This window comes from Cryptomeria japonica, chromosome 4, assembly GCF_030272615.1.
Source record: "Cryptomeria japonica chromosome 4, Sugi_1.0, whole genome shotgun sequence".
Lineage (NCBI taxonomy): Eukaryota > Viridiplantae > Streptophyta > Pinopsida > Cupressales > Cupressaceae > Cryptomeria > Cryptomeria japonica.
This window is the reverse complement of record NC_081408.1, coordinates 428,870,264-428,892,188: the sequence shown is the minus strand read 5'-3', so window position 1 is coordinate 428,892,188 and position 21,925 is coordinate 428,870,264. Positions and strand designations below refer to the sequence as shown.

The following is a 21,925-nucleotide window of genomic DNA, read 5'->3' as shown; positions in this document are numbered from 1 at the left end:
TAGTTGAAATTCATTGATTGTAATAGAGAAATTTGATAATATTTGATGGAATTCTAGTTTATACCATTTGTAGTTTGTTGATTGCAAATTGTAGTGTATGGTTAGTCTGAATCTAATTTAGCACTAGTTTGATTGTGGATGTTCATTTGGATTGTGCCAATATTAGGTATTTGGATGGATGTTTTACAATATGAAAATCCTTCGTTACCTTTGGAGATTGCATCAATTTTGTGTAGTTTCCTCGTGGCGAAACAAAGCTTGATTTAAGGAATTTGTCTATCTAGGCACTATCTATTATCATCATTGTTCATAGGTCTTAGATTAGTTTCTCTAACCCTTATCCCTATTTATCTCTTATTTGAAGTTCAAGTCAATTTAGTATTCCAATTCCAGCTAAATGTAAGTCCCTTTGTGATATCAAAAAATCACATCATTCACTGAGTCTATCCATCGTAAAGTCGCATTGTAAACCTTGGGGTTGCCTTATTTGATCACATAGTTTAGCATTTGAGGTTTCCTTGCACAAAAGAGGATAAAATACTTGGTATTTTATTCTGTGTTGGCGTGTCACAAAACACGCATCAACGGTACCCTTGCAAGCAAGCTAGCTATGATCAAAAAAAGTCAAGTTATGATTTACAGGAGGCTCTCTATATCAAGCTCGAGTTATAATGCAAGATTACTCGACAAAATGAATATAAGAGTATCATGTCTACTCTAATGGTTTTGTTAAGTTTCTGAATTACTAGATACAACAAAGAGAACAAGATCCAGCAATGTTACTCTTCCCAACGGAACGATGGTTTTAATTGGTCTTGAATCTTACAAGATTTCATTCAGAAACGAAAACATGTATACTGTCATTCTGGAAAAAGGCTTGTACCATAATATCCTTATTAAAAATAAAAGGCATGTGAAATTAGTTCAGTAATGTGATTTCATGTAAAATGGCTTACATTTAAACAATTTCCATATTCTACACTTTCATTTTAATTTACTGTGATTTGCTTTTAATCTTGCAAACCCATTATCCTGCTAACAAAATACCCTGAAACCCATACAGCAACTTAACAGAAAAACATTATTGCCATCCTGGATGTTTCAGCTCTCCTTGATAGACACAAGATTGCATTGAATGCATTCCAATATGTTCATGCTAATTATTTTCCATGAATATAATGTCGATGAATCTCAATGTTTTCTTGCTTTTAATCAGGAATTCCACACTTATCCACAAGAAATGCAACCCAATCAGGGAAAAAAAGGCAGCCAAAGCCTCCAAAGAAATAATATGTTGACTCTAATCAATAATTAATTTGCTGAGAGAATCAATTAGTTGCTTCAAGTTATATCTGGTAGCTGCATCCCCTGTGAGACCAGATATATCTCCACTGATACTCTGAGCACACCACATAGCAGCACATAATATTAGTGAATAATACCAAGATGCTTCCAATTTAAAGCAAATTTCTGAGGCTCTTATTTATCAGAGAATGATGCCAGCTCATCAGGTTTATTTAAATGAAATGCTGGAGAGAATAAATCTTGTCGCATCCAAGTTTTTAAACATTGAAGCAAGTGAAATATCATTGTTTTTTAACAATTTTATTGTGAACTGTCCTCGATGGAAGAATACAAAATGGATAATGGAGAAACACATTATTTAAGAAGGGCAGCTTGAATTGTAGGTTTCTGTTTTATTTAAATGTCATGATCCAATCTAATCTTCATAGGAAAGCAAGAATAGATATGCTAAGACGTTGATTTTTTTTAATGGTTTCTACCATAGACATCATCAATGTCATTCTATAAGGTTAAGGCTTGCACATTTTAGCCCATGTTTGATATGCAATCAAGTCCATTGGAAGACTTCTTCCATATGGTTTTCCCTTTTACAATAATTGGTTTCAAAATTGTATATAGATGCATATCTTTTCAAAAGCTCGGTACAACCAAAACATACCTCAATATTCTTCAGGGTCGTTAGTAGAGTGGAGACTAAATGCCGAAGCATCTCTGTGTTCTCTGGAGTCAAAATAGAGGAATTCAGTTTTCTGCAAAATATGAAAAGGGCAAAGATTCATTAGCAAAAAATAATGCAATACTGGATCATAGCACTCCAATGCCACAAATTTCAGAAAATGGACTTTAACGAGCATCCTGACTTATTCATACTGCCAAATTTGCCAATTGTACATGGTTTTCCTTTCTTTAAAAAGCATTCAAAAATCAGGAAAGGCAATATTTATTCCACGTTCAAAAGTTTAAAAAATCACAAGTGTGAAAAACCTCTCCAACTAAGATGACTTTGGAAGCAAGTGAAAAAAATTACTGCAAGGTTATTAAGCGAAGTTCCATAATCTATGTGTCAGGTAAGGTGGGAAAGAAGAGTACAGATATCAGAGTTCTGACAGATTCTTGCTCAAGATTTATGAGGTTTAATGATAGGCCTGCACTCTAAAGGAGGACTACAAAAACATGAACAGTAACAAAAGCAGCCTTTAAATTTATGAATGAATAGATAAAGTAAACATTCTAAACATTAAAGTCAATGTGGCTACTTCTAGCAAAAATGCCAGCATGAATTCTATAGTGTACTAACTAAGGTTATACAAAGATCAAAGCAGCAGGTTATGAAGATGTGATTTTCTCAGGCCAAATCTCCAAAGCAATCAATCACAAGGAAACTCTGTATATAGAAGAGAGCTGGGATTCCAAGAGTCTAGAGAAATTCACTTCTAATTTTGTTCTTTCTATACATCTTAGAGAACAAAACGAGCAATAAATCCACATAATGGATGGTATATGCATATAATAAGGATGCCTACATATTCTGTTGTTAAAAGATTTGACAGAAAATTGCATCTCCCATATAAAACCCACGTTGTTTCTAAAATGTATCTTAAATTATCCAAAATGGATGAGTCAGTGGAATCCGCTTAGTTAGTCACTAATGTGTACTCATAAAGACTCTCCCCTGTGCTAGATGCTCTTAACAACTCATTCTAGCTAGACGAAAAATGAGCAGAAAGTTACATGAAATCAATTGTCAAGAGCAGAACAAAGGTAAAGGTGTTCTAAGTGATCCAGACACTCAAGACGTTAATGTCAAAATAGAATCATTAATCTATTATGGATTCAACCCTAGACAAAACCATAGTAGCATTCTAATTAAATGGCATTGACATGGCCAACTTAAAGAGTATATAGAATTCAATTACTTGGGTTTAAAATGAGAAAAAACTGTTAGATATTTTGTCATTGATGTCAAGTGGTTTTTGTCAAGCTTGTGCCATTCAAGCTTGAGGATCACTCAAAATAATATTGAACTGAGTTTGAAGTGTTTTTCAAGCTACTGTTTATTCATTAGATTTTCTCAATTTTGGTTGACCAGCTTGAGCTGCCTAAGTGTCTATTTGTTATCTTTGTCAGCACCAAATCAGATTTATTGCCAAGTCATCAGTTGTATATTCCTCATGCCACGTCATTCTTCCTTGTGGGACCCGTTTCTTCCTTGAGCAGATACTTTTTAAAGTCAATTAATGTGGGAGATTCCAAATAGCTTATGGCAGACTCCTGATATGACAGATTCCTCTCTTTATGGTTGCCATTATTTGTTTTATGTAGCTGGGTGTTGTTTTTGGTAAGGCCACGATTTCTTTTCAAAATCGTGGGAGTGGAGGCTTTATTTTTGGTGCTGTTGTGGCAATTGTGAATTAGTTTTGGCAGAGCTCGATAGCATGCATGCAGCCATTTTTTTATTTCGGTGGGATTCTGTAGATATTTTTTTTCAAAAAAGGAGTGTCTTCTTTAGAAAGCTGGGTGAATGATTATCAAAAAAATACAGTATATTCTGAGCCGTTTATGCACCCTTTCTATGTTTTCAGAGGAATTATCAAGCTTATTAATTTTTTATTGGAGCCATTTTCAGTAGCTGGTTGTGCAGACGTGGTGCTATGGCGTATTTATTTTTCACAGCAGAACTAGCGGATTTTTTTTTAAAGGGAGTCGATTCAATGTCTAACTTTTTGCTTGCTGTATATGTGGCGCTTTGTTTAAAAAAAAATGACCTTATGAATACAATTTATCGTATGAAGAGTTTGTGAGAAACAGAATAGTAATGTGAAGTAGTCTGTGCCAGGTGTCATGCTAGCAAAAAGCATAATTAAGAGATTTATTCTGAAAAACGTTTTTGGTGCTTGCATCCTAAGGTTGCGATTTTTTATTTTTTTGTGAGCTGGGCGTTTTCTTTTGGATGTAGTGTGAAGTTCGTCGAAATTAAAAAAACAGCCTCAACTTTTTGCACAATTTTGAATTTGTCAGCTGTCGGTGTGGGCAATTTATTCGAATTAATTTCTGGCAAGAAATTATTGACTGATGAATAGGAGTCTGTGTATTATTTTAAAAATTGGCAGATATCATGATTCTCGAAGTGACTGAAGAAGGGGATTATGCAGAAGTATTTTTTACCTCTGTGGATTTGCAGACATTTTTTTTGGTGAACGATTTATCTTGATATGGGGGTCTTTGAAAGGAAGGGTGAACTCTAAAAAGGAAAATTTCTAAGCAGCCATCTTTTCTTTTCAGTTTGTCTGAGTCTGAGTATACTGTTGATGTTTTGGTTCTTAGTGAATATATATATATATATATATATACTCAAAGTGACTCAAACTTTAAGTTCTTTTCAATCTGAGTTGAAGTTTTTACTGAGGTTGGTGCCTTGATGATTTTGAGTTGGTGCTCATTGTTTAAAGCTAGGTTGGTGCCTGCTGAGAGTTGGTGCTCTCATTTAGTTATCATCTTGTAAACTGGGTTGGTTCCCATTTGAAGCTAATGAATATCTTTCGATGCCGTGGTTTTTTACCCGAAAGGGTTTTCCACGAGAAATTCTTGTGTTTTGGTTCTTATGTTTTGCCTCTATTGCTATATATCTGGTTTAAGTATTTTATTAAGTTTTCAAATTTGCAGAAATCTCTAATACTAATTCACACCCCCCCCCACTCTCAGTATTGGCCATGTGCTTCTCAATTGGTATCAGAGCCGGTACCTTCTATTAAAGCTTAAAAGCTTGAGGGTTGATCCTGTTAGCACACGAAGATGAATGCTCTGGAAGGTCTTGCAACGAACAGAGCTCCATTATTTGATGGATCAAACTATGCCTTTTGGTGTGTTAGAATGCAAGCTTACTTAATGTCACTTGGTTTTGATGTCTGGAATTCTGTTTCAACTGGCTATACACCCCCTTAAAAATCCTCCTTCTACTGTTGATGAAAAAAGAGCCTTTCAAAGCAATGCAAAGGCTATGAATGTTATCTTGTGTGGATTGTCAGACTCTAAGTTTGTGAAAGTTATGCACTGCGGCAGTGCTCAAGTTGTGGGATAAGCTTAAAAATGCCTATGAAGGAGATAAAAAAGTGAAAAAGGCCAAGCTTTAGACTCATAGAATGCAGTTCGAAAATCTGCAAATTAAAGAAGATGAGAATGTTGCAGCATACTTCTGATGAAGTGGTTAATTCTCTCAAAGGTTTAGGAGAAACAGTTGATGATAAAGTTGTTATACAGAAAAATTTTAAGGTCACTACCTTTAAGGTTTGCCGCAAAGATTTCTGCAGTTGAAGAGATAGCTGATCTTGATCAGATGACCATTGACAAGCTCCATGGTATATTGACTGCATATAAGATGAGGACAAACACCAAGTCTGTCATGTCCCCTCCATGATATATATATATATAACCTAAATGAAATAATTATTATTAATTAATATAATAATTATTTGAAATTTATTAAATACTATTATTTAATTAATATTTATTATTAAATATGAATAAATAAGTTTAATTGAAGTGGAAACTTATAAGCATCCACCGTCTATTCACTTAGTAATGGCTACTGAAGCAAAGACACGATGTCAACGTCAAAACATTTATCAGTAACCAAGAATTAATCTCTATTTTGATAGATAGCGGCATTATGAGATATCGTGATTAATAGGGGATCAATATCTATTATGAAAATAGCGATTAGGGAAGGAAAAAACGGTAATCACCATATTAGTAGTAATTGATTAAGGAAGAACTATCAATCGATTAACCACCAAAGGGTGCGATTAGTCTAAAGAAAAGAGAGGTGATATAGGAGATGTTGTTTTGAAACGCAACTCCTCATTCTTTTGACAAGATATATAGAGGCATCGAAGATTGTTTTGTTTAAAAAAATCTCAACCATATTTTGGATTAGGGAAGGGAGTTCATTTGTCGCACTGGAAGTAGCAGAGTAGATGGGAAAATGCAGTTATCTTTATGAGGAAGAAGACACCATACAAATAATTAATATGCTTGACGGTAAGGAATTAGAAGCTCCTCTCGATACGAATCCTCACCCTGATAATAAAAGGAACCGCCGAATGTAACCCATGAATTGGTGCACTTCAATACACTAGAAAACTACGAATTATCTTATATCCCAGCCAGACATTTCTAGCACCTACCATTTGTAGTGGAGTTGCGATAAGCATAGACGGAGGCACATTACATGTGAAATACTTGAGTATCATTTGTCCAATATCGCCCAAGGGGGGACTCAGCCAATATGATTCCCGTAAGAAATATAATGGATTTTGGGAATTACTATTTTATTTATCTCTAATAAGGTGCTCAGGCAAGCGAAGTGGATATTTCCACTCATCAATAAGATCTTCCGTGCATGTTAAGAAAGAACCAATAGATAGAGACAATATCCACACTAATTACAAGAACCAACCAAGTAAAATCTGAAACAGAGTTAGCCTTTTACGGCAATCATTAGATCACCGCCATTACAAGCCTTGTATCAAATAAGGGGATCAGGTCTGGTCAATCAACAACAGTGAAACTTACATATACTCTAAAAGAATATATCAGGAATATTATATACTCTCAGTTAGTAGCAAATATCATGGGTATGTACGCGAAGTAATATCAGGAACACAGTCAATATATACATACTGTAAAAGTTAAGATCACATTCATAATAAGAAGATCATAGACGGGCCCAAGGGATTCGATCAAAAAAAGAATAATAGCTTGATTAAGCCTCAGCAAGGAGAATGGATATTCATCAATATAATATCATATAAAAGAATAGTTTTTGTGGTGACACTAAAAATAGAATTAAGGATCAATGAGCAGATATATGAAAAAGACTTGGAGTAGAGCAAATAGCAGATTTATAATCTCAACAACGATAGAATAAACAAATGAAGATGATTTATGGTCAAATGACAGCAGGTTGAAAGGGAGAACTATTGTATAGGTTATGAAGAATCTATTTTATTATGGGTCCAATTTGGAGATTCAGTTGAGCAAAAGCAATGTATACAGTATAACATTAAGGCATATATCTCAAGTATACAGATCAGAGAAAGTTATCAAGATAAGTCCTATCCTTGAACTATTCTTAAAATTAAATATCATAATAAAATGTCATCAGTTTAGATAAATTTTATATTACAATTCTCACCTTAAGTTGGATTTGTTGTCTCAGGACTAAATTAAGGAAATTCCCATTAAGGGACAATACACAATCAACAAAGAGGGAGACAGCTTTCAAAGCATTAAAGAAAGGCAAGCAAAAAGAGCAAAGTTCATGTGATAGTTCAGATGATGATTTTGATTCAAAAGAACCATCTGTCATGAGAAAGTTAAGAAAGAACAAGAAGAAGATGCCTCTCAAGTGTTTTAACTGTGATGGACATTTTGCAGCTAAGTGTCTGTATGAAAATAATGAAGATAGCAGTTATGAAAAGAAGTCTAAGTTTAACAAAAAGAAGTACAGAAGAAAAGATAAAAAAACATGGAAAACCAAAAAAAGTTTATATTCAAAAGAGGATAGTGATTCATCTGAAGAAAGTGATGAATAATCTTAGAGTGATGAGATTTTGTGTATGGCTCTAGAAGAAACTCATGCTGAAAATCAAGAAGATGAAGATGTTTTTGATGAAGAAGATGGAGAAGTGGATCTTGAACAAGAATTGTTAAGTGCTCTAAGTGAGATTAAAAATCTCAAAAAGAAAAATCGAAATTTGAAGCTGCTACTCAAAGAAGAAAGTGAAGAAAAAATGAAGATATCACAAGCTCTTGAAGATGCAAAGAATCAAATAAACAATCTGAAAATTCAGATTATTGAGGCTAAGAAACTTGAAGAGGATTGAGAAATCAGATTAAGGTAAAGGGTGAAAGCTATGAGAAACTTGAAGCAGAGATTGCTTCTCTTAGGAGGATAGAGAAATCATCTATGTTGCTGAACCAAGAAGAGATAAATCAAAAAGGTTCACTTTCGCTGGACAACTTGTTGGCTTCCCAAAAACAGTCCTCAAACAAGGGTGGAGTTGGCCTTGAAGAAGGTCAAAGCTCAAAGGTAGAATGGACTCTCAATGGTGAGAGCTCAAGGAATTCATCATCAAAAGTCAGAAATTATGCTTTCATGAGGCCTTCTATCCCAAGGCAAGGACATATGAACAGGTTTAATAATTCCTTTTTCAATGGTTACTGTTTTTCTTGCAACTATTTTGGACACAAAGCCATCAATTGTAGAAAGTCTACAAGGAATGATTTCAGTTTTAGGAGTTGGAATTCTTTTATTTCTCCAAGAAATTACAATATAGCATGTTATGATTTTGGTTATCATCTTGTAAACTAGGTTGGTGCCCATTTGAAGCTAATGAATGGCTTTTGATGTTGTGGTTTTTTACAAGAAAGGGTTTTCCACAAGAAAATCTTGTGTTTTGGTTCTTATGTTTCACCTCTATTGCTATATATTTGGTTTAAGTATTTTCATAAGTTTTCAAATTTGCAGAAATCTCCAATACTGATTCACCCCTCCCCCCCCTCTCAGTATTGGCTTTGTGCTTCTCAAAAACAACAAACTAAAAAATGCTAAAATATTTATTATAATACAGAAACAAAACTCTTATAGTTATTCCATGGAATGCATAATGTGTAGAAAGGGCAACAAACATGAGACATAAATGAAGACTCTTTAGTGTTGCCTATTACTCTCAAAACTTGATCAGTATCAAATTCTCAATCAAGTAGCCATTACAATTTGATTCTTAAAGAGTAAAAAATAAAACTTGAAAACACATTTAGCTTATGACTCCTAGACTACAAAATGCAAAACCAATGCATATCCTTGTTCTCCTCCCTCTAAGTTTGGTTGCAGTCATTGAATGTTTCATTTAAGATGGTCAAATCCTCTTCATCAAATGATGGCTCCTCATCAATTGTGATCCATTCTTATAAATGATCAATCTCATCGAGGTCAATTGGTTGATCATCTTTGGCACTGCTTAATATTGGCAGGCAAAGTTCCAGGCCTCAAGAGTATGCTAGAAATTCAAATTGATTGAGCTTAAAGAACTTAAAATCAACAAGAGGAAAGTTAAATTATCATTATATTTCATTAAATCTTAGCATTATTCAAAATTTAACTTATAACTTCCAAGTTTCTAGCCTCAAATTTTCTTAAGGAAACAAAGGTTGTGGTGAACAAAGACCAAATCATTCATTTGTTGTTGGTCCAAGCATTTGTGTTTCTTAGAGTATATATATTCAAACATATTGCAAGAATGCTTGTAAGCAAAAGAATTGCATGGCCGGCTTAGAATACAAATTGTCGTTCATATAAATAATATGATTACTTTGCTTAAGTATTTCTACCATTGCCTTGACATTGGATTAGTCGTAAAAGAAAAACTTAATAAATCCATAATGTATTTCAAATTTACAATAAGTAAAAAGGATATAACTAGAGCCTTAAGGCAAATTATTAATTTAAAATATAGTACCTTGTTTTATGTCTTCCTTGAGCCTTTTGCACATATTTTAGAGAAGAATCCCTTCACCTACAATAGCTACTCCTTGATTCTCAACATCTGGAAAATATGTTGCAATGCACTTAAATAGACCTTATGTCACCTTTGCATCAGCCTTAAATGATGCAATATAAATAAAATATAACATCATTTGCCAATTCCATCTAGCATCAATAATCTTCCATATTAGCATGTAACTTTTCTTATCATTCTGCATTTTGGACCTTATTGCCATCTTTGCTCTACCAATGGCCTAATAAAAATGGCTTATGGGGGATTTCTCCCCATCAACCAACATTAGCACTCTAATTGAGGGCTCTCGAATTTGCACAATCTTATATGCATCCATCCAAAACTAGTCACCAAAAACAAGAGATGCAATAGAAATACCATCCATATATGATTGGCAGAGCTAGACTCAACCCACTCCAATGAAACAAACCTACATTTTAGGTTCATCTTCTAGAACATATATTCTACAATGCAAGGAAATGAATTGTAAATCTAATCATATTGGGTCATATTAGCTATGTTCCCTCAATAAAGGATCTCAACATGTTGAACATCCTTGTGAGATTATATATAAACTGTGTTGGAACTCCCTGTCTTGACTAAAAATTTAACCCATGGAAGTTTGCCGATGTCTCATTAGGTTAAATCAAGACAATGTGTTGTGCATGGGCCGCGAAACAATGTGAGGTACTTCTCCATCAGAAGTTTGTTTGATACCACACAATTAGTAACATTATTAGTGATGAATTGCACATTATGCCCCAACCTCAATTGCTAACTAATCAAAGGAGAAGAGAAGTATGTGAATTGATTTCACTCTATCAAATGCATCCACAAAATTAAAGAATACCATACCACTCTCCAATGCCACAAGGAAGTTAATCAACATATAATTTCTTCTATCAACATATCCATTTGACGTTATAGTGCGATTTGTCTTTGCCCACTCCTTGCAGTGTTCAACTGAGACACAACAGTTGATCTATTCTTCTCCATATCCTTATGGATCAGACCAACAGTTGTCAATCAAGACACAACTATTGCTCTATTCATAACTATCATTCAACGTACACTAGCTAAGCTGAAAACTTATCGAAACAGTGAAGTCAGCTACAAAACATTTATCAATGATAGCATACATATAATTCGATGCATAGGTATGTGGTGCAGGAGCACCTAGATGACCATATGCTTCTTTTTGGCCGTGTTGAGTCATTTTAAGTTTCAAAGGCATGTCAAGATGTAATAAGGTCATGAATGACCATTCTCATGTAATAAGGTCCTTGAAGACTGATTTGCAATGTCTAAGTTCAATATGTGGTCCTACTTGTCTCATATTGTCAAAATTGTCCTTATAGGGCTAACGTGTGTCCAAGGCATCAAATGAGGTATTTTATCATGTATGAAGGCTATTTGGGCCTAATTGGATGTATTCATGATGCTTTGAAGTCATATAGGTCTCATTTTGGGTTTATAGTCAAGTTGCACAAAAATTGTCAAAATTGACAATGTTGTCAATGCAAAATTTGTTGTAAAAAAAAGTGCATTAGGAAGTGGTTTGTTGGTAGTTGGTGTTCAAAGGGTGGTTATGAACGCTGGAGGGCTGGAAAAGCCTTTAAATATCTTCATTTCCACGGCCAAGTGATGGTTGGATCATGTATTGTGGCATAAGCAATAAAATTTCAAAGTTTACCCTGCACTTTTCTTGTTTTCTGGGCGTAGCAGTCTGATACCAAGCATTTTTCACAGTGAAATCCTTATTGTGGACATCTGAAATGTATTGGGCTTGAAAGAACAATGAGTCCCTGAAGTTTTGGCTTTGGTTTTATTCATTTTCACTTTGTTTTGAGCAAGTTATCATAATTTTTGTAAAATCAGTCACAAACCCTTGCTAGGCTAACCAGTGACATAAAAATATGTAATTTTTGGTCATCCCACCATCAAATACTCATGCAAATGGATGGGATGACCCTTGTAAATGTCTATTTTCAGTTTATCTTCCTTGCAGGGTGCCACATACAAGTTTGCACGTGCCAAAGGTTGACACAAATCTGAATTTTTGTGTCTCAGTCTGAAAATGACAGCTAGTTGGTGATGTGTGGGTTGATATAAGTGCAAGATTGGGCTCCCAAAGGTTGGGTGAAGGCTTGGAGAGGTGTGAGGGGTTAGTGCAGACCCTAATCAAGTATTTGTGGCCCTTGATTGGTCAAAATACTCACTGTTTTAATGACTGTCCTAAAACTGGGCATATTGCTGTCCTAATGAACTAGTAACCTGAGATTTTGTGAATATGATGCAAATAAAGGGTTTGGTGAGTGGAAGATACTTGGGAAAGGTGTGTGGGGGTCCTTAGTAACCTCTGAAGGTGATAGGAAGCCTTGGTGAGAGGGTTTGACTCAAATTATTAGGACTGTCCTAAACAAAGTTGTGGCTGCCACAGTGTACCAGTGAGATAGCAGCAAGTTTTCTTTATGGTCTTTAGGGTGGATGGGAGGGTCAAGGATGGTGATTTGCCTATGTTGAAGAGTCTTTTCAAGGGTGTCTTGAAGTCCCTTGGGTTGGTAAATATCTACTTGTCATTGTGAGTTATGCTTATGGACAAGTTGGGGTCCTAATAGGAGTTGGTCTTGTGTGACTAGGGTTTATGGGTTTGGTGTGATCTAGGGGTTGGAGAGACTCATATTGGCCTTGAACAAGTTTGTTGAACCCAGTCTAATGAATTTCAATGGTTGTACAAGGGTTGGGAGGCATGAGTACACTTTTGGGGTGTTGAAGCCTATTGAGCACCTATTAGCCTTGTGAGGGCTCTTGAGAGTTTGTGAAGAGTTGACACCTATTTGAATAGGTGAGTTGGGAGAAAGATCTCCCTAGTTTGTTGTGTTTGTTGGATGCTCTGCATCAATATAGCATGTTATGTACCAAGGCATGTGTATTATGACACATAAATGGGGTTGTGGAGTAGTTGCCTTGAAGCATGCATAGTCTTTGAGCAAAGTTATAATTGGTAAATAGTCAGCCTAATGTTAAATGTGGTTCAACCATTTACCCATGGTCAACCTAATGTTAAATGTGGTTTAGGCATTTCCCAATAGAGGTTCCCATCATTGTAAGGCATCATTGAAAGATATTGCAGTTAGGTAGGGCTTTTCTAGAAGAAAAACTTAGAGTGATTCGTTCCATATGGAGTATTAAATATCTAACCCTACCAGGATATCCTTTTTAAGTGACTATATCAAATCGTAGGGAATAACAATACTCACCATACATCTTGTTATGCAAGCTCTCTTTTATTATTGTATTTTTCTAACCAAACTCTACGTCCCAACTTACAAGCATAAGCATGCAGGCATAAATAAACTAATGTTTGTGTGCTTATATTGTTGCAGACTAACACTATCAACTGAACTTAAAATTTGCACGCCAAACATACAAAAGGAGATATGCAATATGACATTGCATTGACACCCAATACCCTTACCACAAAAATTGTAATGTCCCCAAGCTCTCTTGCTTTGTAGTTGGCACTAACCTTCTGGGTGTGTGTCAGCTTGATCAGATTGGTTGTTTGATATTACCACTGAACTTAGATGGTTTAGTGGAGTTATTTGATGCTTTCAGATGTTATTTTCAACTTCCGATGAGGTCTCCAAGATTCTTGGGGTGAATGTCTATTTTTAGTAAGTCACTCGGTTGGTTCTGATTATCATCTTTCATCATCAATATCACTCCTCCACAGTTTTCGATTCCAATACATTTTGACCATTGTCACTACTTTGGTGTATTTTTGAGCTATATTTAATTAATTTTATTAAGGTTCTCATTTTAATTAAAATAGTTTATCAGGCACCTCAATATTATAGCTCATTGGAAAGAGAATGGAAAGCTTTAAATGATGAGACTGAAAAGTGACTTTAAGTGCAAGAAATGTTTTTAAAATGAATTAAATCATTTTTGGAGCTATAAGGCTTATTTTTTATTAATAACGTGATTTTATAATGGAGTTTCCAGAAAGAATCCAGAAAATCTTATAAAAGGGGGTTTGAGAGCTCATTTGGCATCATAAAAATTATGCAGTTAATGTTATTTGTCTATGATGAAACCCTTGGTTGGGATTTTGAAAATCAGACTTGGTTCAAATCAGTCTTCTGGAGGACTGAAACCCTCTTGGAGAAGAATAAGCTTGGTGGTGAAAGATCCACCCTTATTATTGCATGTAGCTCATTCGGAGTTACAGCTTGCCCATTAAGATAACAGACTTGATTAAATTGATTGAGATTGCAATTTGGTGTACAAGAGGTTCGGAGGTAACGTTTGTATTGAAGCGGTCAAAATCTGGTTTGGGAAAGATGACTTCAGATTTAGGGTGATTTCCCATTATAATCTTAGCTGGGAGTTGAATTTTTATGAGGTTTTTGCTGCCGACATTCGTTGAGGATAAAGGATTCATTTGGTTTTATAATGAAGCTGTGAGTAATTTTTAGTATAAGCAATTCTTTGAATAGCCGTGAGAATCCTATTAATCTTCTTCAGCACATTAAACTTGGAGCATTTATTGAAAAGGAGTCAATTTGATCTGCTTGGCCTTTGTAAGGCTTACGTGGCATGGATGGAGTTCGATCCTTAGACAAAACTCTGCTGTGACCTTTACAAGAAGACTTTGACGCCAAAAGACAAAAAAAATTGAGAAGCCAAAATACAGAAAAGACAAATTAGAAAAAGACAGGTTGCAAATAAGACAAAACAGGAAAAAGACAAGGCGGAAAGTGAAGGAAATTGCAGCCCTTTCAGGTTTCTTAGTGAAATCGTGGGATTATTGGTGCATAAGGATTTTTAATATTTGCTGAGCTAAGTTTTAATTTGCAAGTCAAGCTGGGAAGAATAATATCACAGGAGTGGAAGGCTGGTGGGCTGAGCAGGAGTAATGTCAAAGGGATCGATGTCTATCTTAGATGTCACCATGCATTCCTGAGCGCTGAAAATTTTGTTACTTGCAGATTATTGTATGTATTTCATGATGCTGTTAAGAATTCTGTATGCTGCAAATCAATTACAAACCTGAACTTTACATTGGAAGGTTAGTCTCATACCTATGTACTGTAATCTTTTAACAGTAAAAGCATTTCAAGCAGGAATATTATTCTTTTCATTTCTGTGCCAAAGTAAACCATATTGAATCAGTTTTCAGATGTTTCCTTTTATTTTCTGAGAGAAAAAATTGCTTGAACTCAAACCAAACATATACCAATACTCTGGCAAAACTGATCTGCTCACTGAACTTGCACATATATTTATATTTATTGTTTTGAGCACATTCATTACAAATGCACAAAACAAGAATGAAAGATGGAAAACCGACAGTACAGTGAAAGCAAATCATTGGACAAACTCAGAAAATCAGAAAACACTATCAAGCAAACTGTTTGACAAAACTACCAGAGGGAAAAAGTTGCAAATTAAATTGCAAATTGGGGTGGCCTATTACAAAAACTAGCAATAACACAAATGATATGTATTACTGTTTACGCAAAAACATTGTACATATTAATTACCATGATTAAAGTAGCAAAGGTCCATGTGAAAAGATCTAAGTTGCCAGTTTGAGCTCGGGTTCAAAGAACCAGTTCGCCGGTACGGCAAAATTTTGAAATGGGGTTTGGGTTCGTTAGTATAAAAACGTGTAAAATTATATATATATATATATATATATGAAGCCTATAAGCATGAATTAAGATTAGAATGTCACATAACATCATATAAACAACAAAAACACCTTAAACTTGTAATCATAGCATCATATACTTCAAGTTCAACATCAAAATATTAAAATGATAATATCAAGTTCAAGTATCATTGTTTCAAAATTCAACTTGCAACAATTGGAACTTTATACTAAGTTTAAATCATCTAATGGATTCTTCTTCTTCTTCTTCTTCAATGGCATTAGTCATTCACAAATACTGCCAAGGCCAATGGCTGCACCAATAACATTCTTGCTGTCCACTTTAAAACTCAACATAAGTTATTTTAAATCCACTATTTAGGTTTGTGGATGTCAAATTTTTATTAAATTTGCAAAAAAAATTGTGTGGTGGCACTTTTCCAGCCGGGTTCGTGCTTGGTTCATCAGATATTTGCCCAGGTCCAGCCCGGGTCCGAACCTGGTCGGTCCAGTTCGAACCAGCTGCCATGGTCACAGACCCTGTCCGGACCCACAGGTGGACCAGCCCCAGACCAGGACCCAGTTCGGACTGGACCAGTACCAGGGGTCCACACAGCCGAACCAGACATCCTAGGAAAAGATTCATGAAACAGAAAAAAAAAATAACTATATTTGTACAAGATGACAAAAGTTTCTCTATTTCCCTAGGTGATTGTGGCCCTCAGTTTCATAGCTTAGCATTGCATAACGTTTACCTATGAAACTTGGAACTAGATTGTATATCTCCCTGATGCTTCACTTCAGATCACAGATCTTCTATTGAAAAAACTCTTTAACTCCCAAGTAGCTCAAACATCTTTCTTAGTACTGAGTTCAATAGTGGTGCATAATTTTCCATCCAAACCAATCCATGTGCCAACATCAAACTCTCTTCTAAACTCAACTTTGGAACCAACCTCAGATTTAGAAACAAACCTATGCCAAAGCTGCACTATCTTTGTGCCAATGGCACAAACCTTCACATAAGTTTCAATGCCAAGCCATATATGTCCAAACAATGCCAATTTTTTGCACCGCAACTTGCATTACATCAACTATTCAATGTGAAGCCTTTGAAATCCCAAACTTCAATTCATATTAGAATCCAATGCCCTTTCAGATTCACCATCAATTACAGATCGCATCCTTGCAAAGAATGGAAGTTGAACCACTTCAACTACCCAGATGCACCATTTCTTGCTATTTATGAGAAGAAAAATAAAAAATCAGTATGCTTCTATTAGTCTTGGATGTTCTACACAAATTTCATATTCAAACAATGAGCATTTAACATCAAACAAAATGTCTAGAAACACAGAGCACTATCCAGAATTTGAAAAAAGAAATTATATTGAAAGTTTGACTTCTGAGAAGTAATCCAGACTAGAGAAGCTGTCATTCATTTGCAACCCTTAGAAGTATTTCCAGTGTTAAAAATTTCAAAGGTGTCCACATTTAATATGCTTGGAAAGTACTGAATGTTATACTGATCTGAATAAATTGGTGAACGCTTGAGAATAAATTCTTCATCATCTAAGATAAAAACAATCTGAATGTATGTATGCCTACCTCAAATCTTCACTAGTATCTGCAAGACTCTGTGTCAAGCGCTCAACCTCCTTGAGTAATCCACCCTCACGAATGTCTTTCAGCAATGGTTGAATGTCTCCAGCCATTTCTTCAATCTACATATTGTTTTACCCCATGATAATTTCCCCAGAAGCATTTCAAATTATAACACTAACAAATATCTTAAACATATTACCATGCAAAAAAACGATTCCTCAAGAAATTAATCAGTTTATTTTTGTAGGAAACTATGAATAAAGAAAAACCTTTTTTGAATTTATTTTGCAGCATTTTCACAAGCACTTCACCCTGGACATTAAAACTACCTAATCCGGTATAGAAGTGATGCTTATCCATATACTCACTCCTGGCAGATAAAACTGAATCAAAGCCTATATGTATCACAAATAGTTTCTGAGCAGATTGTAGAAGCGGGGAATCAAAGAACATTAGAATGTGATTCATGGAATAAGCAAGAAGGAAAAACAGATTGATGGAATAATGGATGCCTATGGAGAGGCCTATGAGGTACCACTCCTACCACCTGAAAGATCACCTCTAAACAGCCAAGATGTCAAAAGTTACAGATGGCAAAGTTGAAGGTGAGAGCTGTTTCCCTTATTAAATAAATTAGTGATTTGGATATAAAGAGAGAAGACTCCGAAAGGTTATCTTTAGAGATGTTTACTCTTCTAAAAGCTGTTATAATGGAATTTTCCAAAAGTGATTAAAATCTTTAAAAAAATGACTTCACACCTGTCATGTCCCCTCCTTTTCCCAGTAAATTATTACTAATATAATAAAACTAAATAAACAATATAATATAAAAATAAATAAATAAACAAAATATAATATAAAATTTAAATTAAAGTGGGCAACTCAAATCTTAGCACCCAGATTTAGGCCCCATAGGTCCTAAAGGGTGAGGATATAATTTCATTTCAAGCCAGCTGGTTCATTTTCACGACTGAATTTTTGGATGTTCCAATTTCATTGCAGATCCAGTTATAAGCAATTAGGGATGAAACCTTCTGGTCTGCAAATCCAAGGTGAGGACAAAAACCCTTGACTCTATCTTGAGCAATTATGTTTAAGGGTTGCATGGTTACTAGTTTAAGTGATTATGCAAGATTTTCTGGAATTTGAGCAGATCACGTCCAATATATACTCCAGCACCAAGAAGGAAAACATCATCATTTGATCAGCAGCAGATCCAATAGGGAAGTGCTTGTGGATTTTGGGGCAGACTGCCATTTCTCTTGCAGGTTCAAGGTAAATTGCAGCACCTACAGACTTCAACAGCTCGGTGAGCACAAAATAACTCATTGGGAGGGTAAAAACAAACCCTAAGGAACCAGAGCTGACCACCAGGGCAGCATTAACACCTCTCACAGTCACACACCCCTGCTGAAGGGTAAATATCAAGAAATCACCAAATTAGACCTGCATTTCATGCACAGAAATCAGAATCAGAATTGTGGAAGGCTACAGTTCACTAGGGACTGTGTACAGGTCAGGCAGTTGTACATCTGTACCAAATCGCACAGGTCATTTGTGAGTACAACGGCTTCATAAACAAAGATAAAATTGGTGATTCAATTATTGTGGCAAATGTAATAACAATGTTTTATAGGATTGTGGCTACTTTCAGCTAACTAGGGTTTCTTTAAAAATTACTGCACTGGTGGTGCAAACTCAAATTGCATTTAAATTCAGTCATAAATCAGATCTACACTGGAATGTCTAATTCCTTGAAAATTTGAACAGCATTAGGCTTTTAGCACTGTTTGTGTGGGGAACATTTTGGTGGTATCAGAGCCACTTTTTCTTGCCAGCCTGTGGGGCAGTGTGATGCAGATTCATGCAAGAGAGTGATAAGGAAACCAGGTATCAGGGGAGAAGAAAAAAGAGGAAACCATGGATGACAAGAATGAAGAAGTAAGCATCCCAAATATCATTAGAAATGAAACCAAGGAGCTGGCCAAGGAATTTCAGTCTACCATTAGTGAGCCTATAGCAGAAACAGTTCAGACCTTGGGAGGGATGAATCAACAACGGAGTGCCAGTAGATCTAATCCGAAATTTGTAGAACAAAGTCATTCAGCTAATGACGGAGTCTCAATCAATCCTCCAACAAAGATATTTCGAGTTATTTTTTTGCAAAGAGAGGAAGAGGATCAATTTGAAGAAGAGCAACAATTACCACCAAGACAAGAGGATGAGATGGCAAGGTATCATGCAAAGTTCAGTGCTCTAAGTCCAACAATCCACCATGACATGTCCTTGATGGAGTACTATGAAATGAAAACAAGGAATAGGCATAGAAGGGGAAAGAGAAACCCTCAAGATCAGCCCCAGAGAGATATACGTCAGCAATTGGAAAGACCACCATACCTACTTTTGATGGATCAAAGAGTTGTATAGCTAGAGCATGGTTGCAAAGTTAGATACCTACTTCTCATTGGACCTCATGTATGAGGAAGCAATCAAGTTCACCACCCTTCAACTAGAAGGTGTGGCTCATGAATGGTGGTACCACAGCATAGCAACTCAAAGACATGGTTCAATTGCTACTCTAGAAGAGTTCAGCCAAAAGTTGATGGAGAGGTTTGATAGGAAGGATCCAAAGATTCATTTCAAAGAGTTAGCGAAATTGAGACAAGCGGGTATAATTTCAGAGGCTATCAGTGATGGCTCCAGATGTGACAAAGAGGAGAGCCATAGTGCTATTCGTAGAGGGTCTAACCGAACCACTCAAGGGTTTGGCAAGGGCTCTTGATCTAGGTTCCTTGCTAAAGACCATCAGGAGAGCCTTTTACAAATACAGCAATCATATACAGCATTGCTTTTGCATTCTACAATTCATAAAAATGATGTGCACCATGAAGATTTGTGTGGTTTTGCAGATCTTACTTTGTGTTTGGTGACAAGGGCTCCGCCCCTTGACCCCACCTAGTATCGCGACAAGGAGCGCACCCAAGGTACTACCCCTCAATCACACACTAGGGGTACTGCCTGCAAACCCCCACTAAACTGATTTGATTTTCCAAGTACACTACAAGTTCGAGTTTGCAAAGGACACTTCCAGGTTTGTTTATCGGTCCTTGTCTACACTATTATCATCAATTTGGAAAGTCTTCCCTAATGTCACTTGATGTTTACTTGTCATTTGGAAGATAACTCTTTTCTTTCAGAGGCGATGATGTAGTCAATGTAAAATGCCTATTATTATGTTTTGATAATATTGGTTATCCGACTATGTATTAATTGTGTGTCAACTTCGGGTAGTTACAAGAATGTCTCTTAACAACCATCGAGTCCTTTAAATAGATTGTGTATCGTCAAGGAAAGTAGTATGATCTAGTCAAATCAACTTTAATCCTTGGTTGGCCATCTCTAGTCTTCTTTTGTAATAATTTCATGTGTGAATAAAGATATATTTTACTCTTGTATCCGGTACACTTGGAGAGGAGAGCAAGGAAGGAGAAGAGTAATCAAGAGGTACACTTGCTACACTTCCATGAGCTTCTTGATATCATTCTTTTCAAGTTAGACAAGTACTACAAGGACACAAAGTGACAGTATTGATTGATAGTGGATCTTGCAACACTTCTTTAATGAGGGTTTGATGACTAGGATGGTTTTGAGAAAAGATGATTTTAAGGGATTCAAAGTTACAGTGGTTGATGGGTTTACTATTCCATGCAACAAAGGATTCAACAACTTGAAATGGCTCTTGAGAGACGTAGAGTGCGGAATGATTTTTATTGTGGTTGGCATTGGTGAAAAAAATTGGTTTTGGGTGTGCAATGGTTGCATTCACTTATGAGTTCACACAAAACTATCAAACAATGAGTTGAGATTCAAATTTGAAGAAAAGGAGGTAGTTCTTCAAGGTCTATCCAATGGGGCTTCTAAGATTACTTTGACAAAAAGGATGAAATGTTGACATCCAATCCATCTTGGATAAGTGTAGCAAGGTGTTCAACGATATTCCTTCAAGGTTGCTATGAGATAGAGGTTTTCAGCATGTGATTGAGTTGGAGGAAGGAGAAAAACCAATCCCTTCTACACCTTAGCATCATCCTAGGAGACACAAGGAAGAGATCAAGAAGGCAATTAAGGAATTGTTGGATATGGGACACATACGACCTAGCTCGAGCCCATTTGCTTCTTCTATGGTATTGATCAAGAAGAAGGATGGTACTATGAGGATATGCATCAATTATAGAGCCCTAAACAAGAAGGCAATTAAAAACAACTACCCCATTCCCAAGATCAATGAGTTGATAAATGAGCTTCAACACGTAGTATACTTCTCTAATAGTGATTTATGGTTGATCATGCCATTTAAGTTGATTAACGCACGGAACACATCTCAATCTTGCATGAGTCAGGTATTCATTGTGTAGATAAGATAATTTTTACTAGTTTTCTTTGACGACATCTTGATTCATAGTAAGACATGGGAGGATCACTCAAAGCACATAGATGAGGTGCTTGGTTTTTTAGAGCAGCAATCATTCTTTGCCGGAGCATCAAAATGTGAGTTTGGGTTGACAAAGGTATTATATCTAGGGCAAAAGATTAGTGCCCAAAGGGTTAGCATTGATGATGAGAAGATTAAGGTGATCATGGATTGGTCTCCACCTAAGAATATAACACATATGAGAAGGTTCTTTGGCCTTTGCAACTATTACAAGAGGTTCATCAAAAGCTTTTCACGGGTGCTTGGTAATTTAGAGCAACAATCATTCTTTGCCAAAGCATCAAATTGCAGTGTTCCACGGGGACG

General features: G+C 35.8%; 1 protein-coding gene across 2 annotated transcripts in view; it reads right to left on the bottom strand.

Moving 5' to 3' along the window:
* Positions 1–863: 863 nt before the first annotated feature.
* LOC131030549 (protein TRIGALACTOSYLDIACYLGLYCEROL 2, chloroplastic) overlaps positions 864–21,925 on the bottom strand; it is a 60,974-nt gene continuing 39,912 nt past the window's right edge. Inside the window, exons 3-5 of one of the 2 annotated variants that reach the window (XM_057961415.2) lie at positions 17,131–17,246; positions 1,964–2,054; positions 864–1,399 (exon numbers count right to left, since the gene is read on the bottom strand). In XM_057961415.2, the coding sequence (XP_057817398.1) occupies positions 1,301–1,399; positions 1,964–2,054; positions 17,131–17,246 (306 nt within the window). In that variant the 3' untranslated portion in view covers positions 864–1,300. The remainder of the gene's footprint in view (positions 1,400–1,963; positions 2,055–17,130; positions 17,247–21,925) is intronic. The other variant, XM_057961421.2, reaches the window with a different exon arrangement.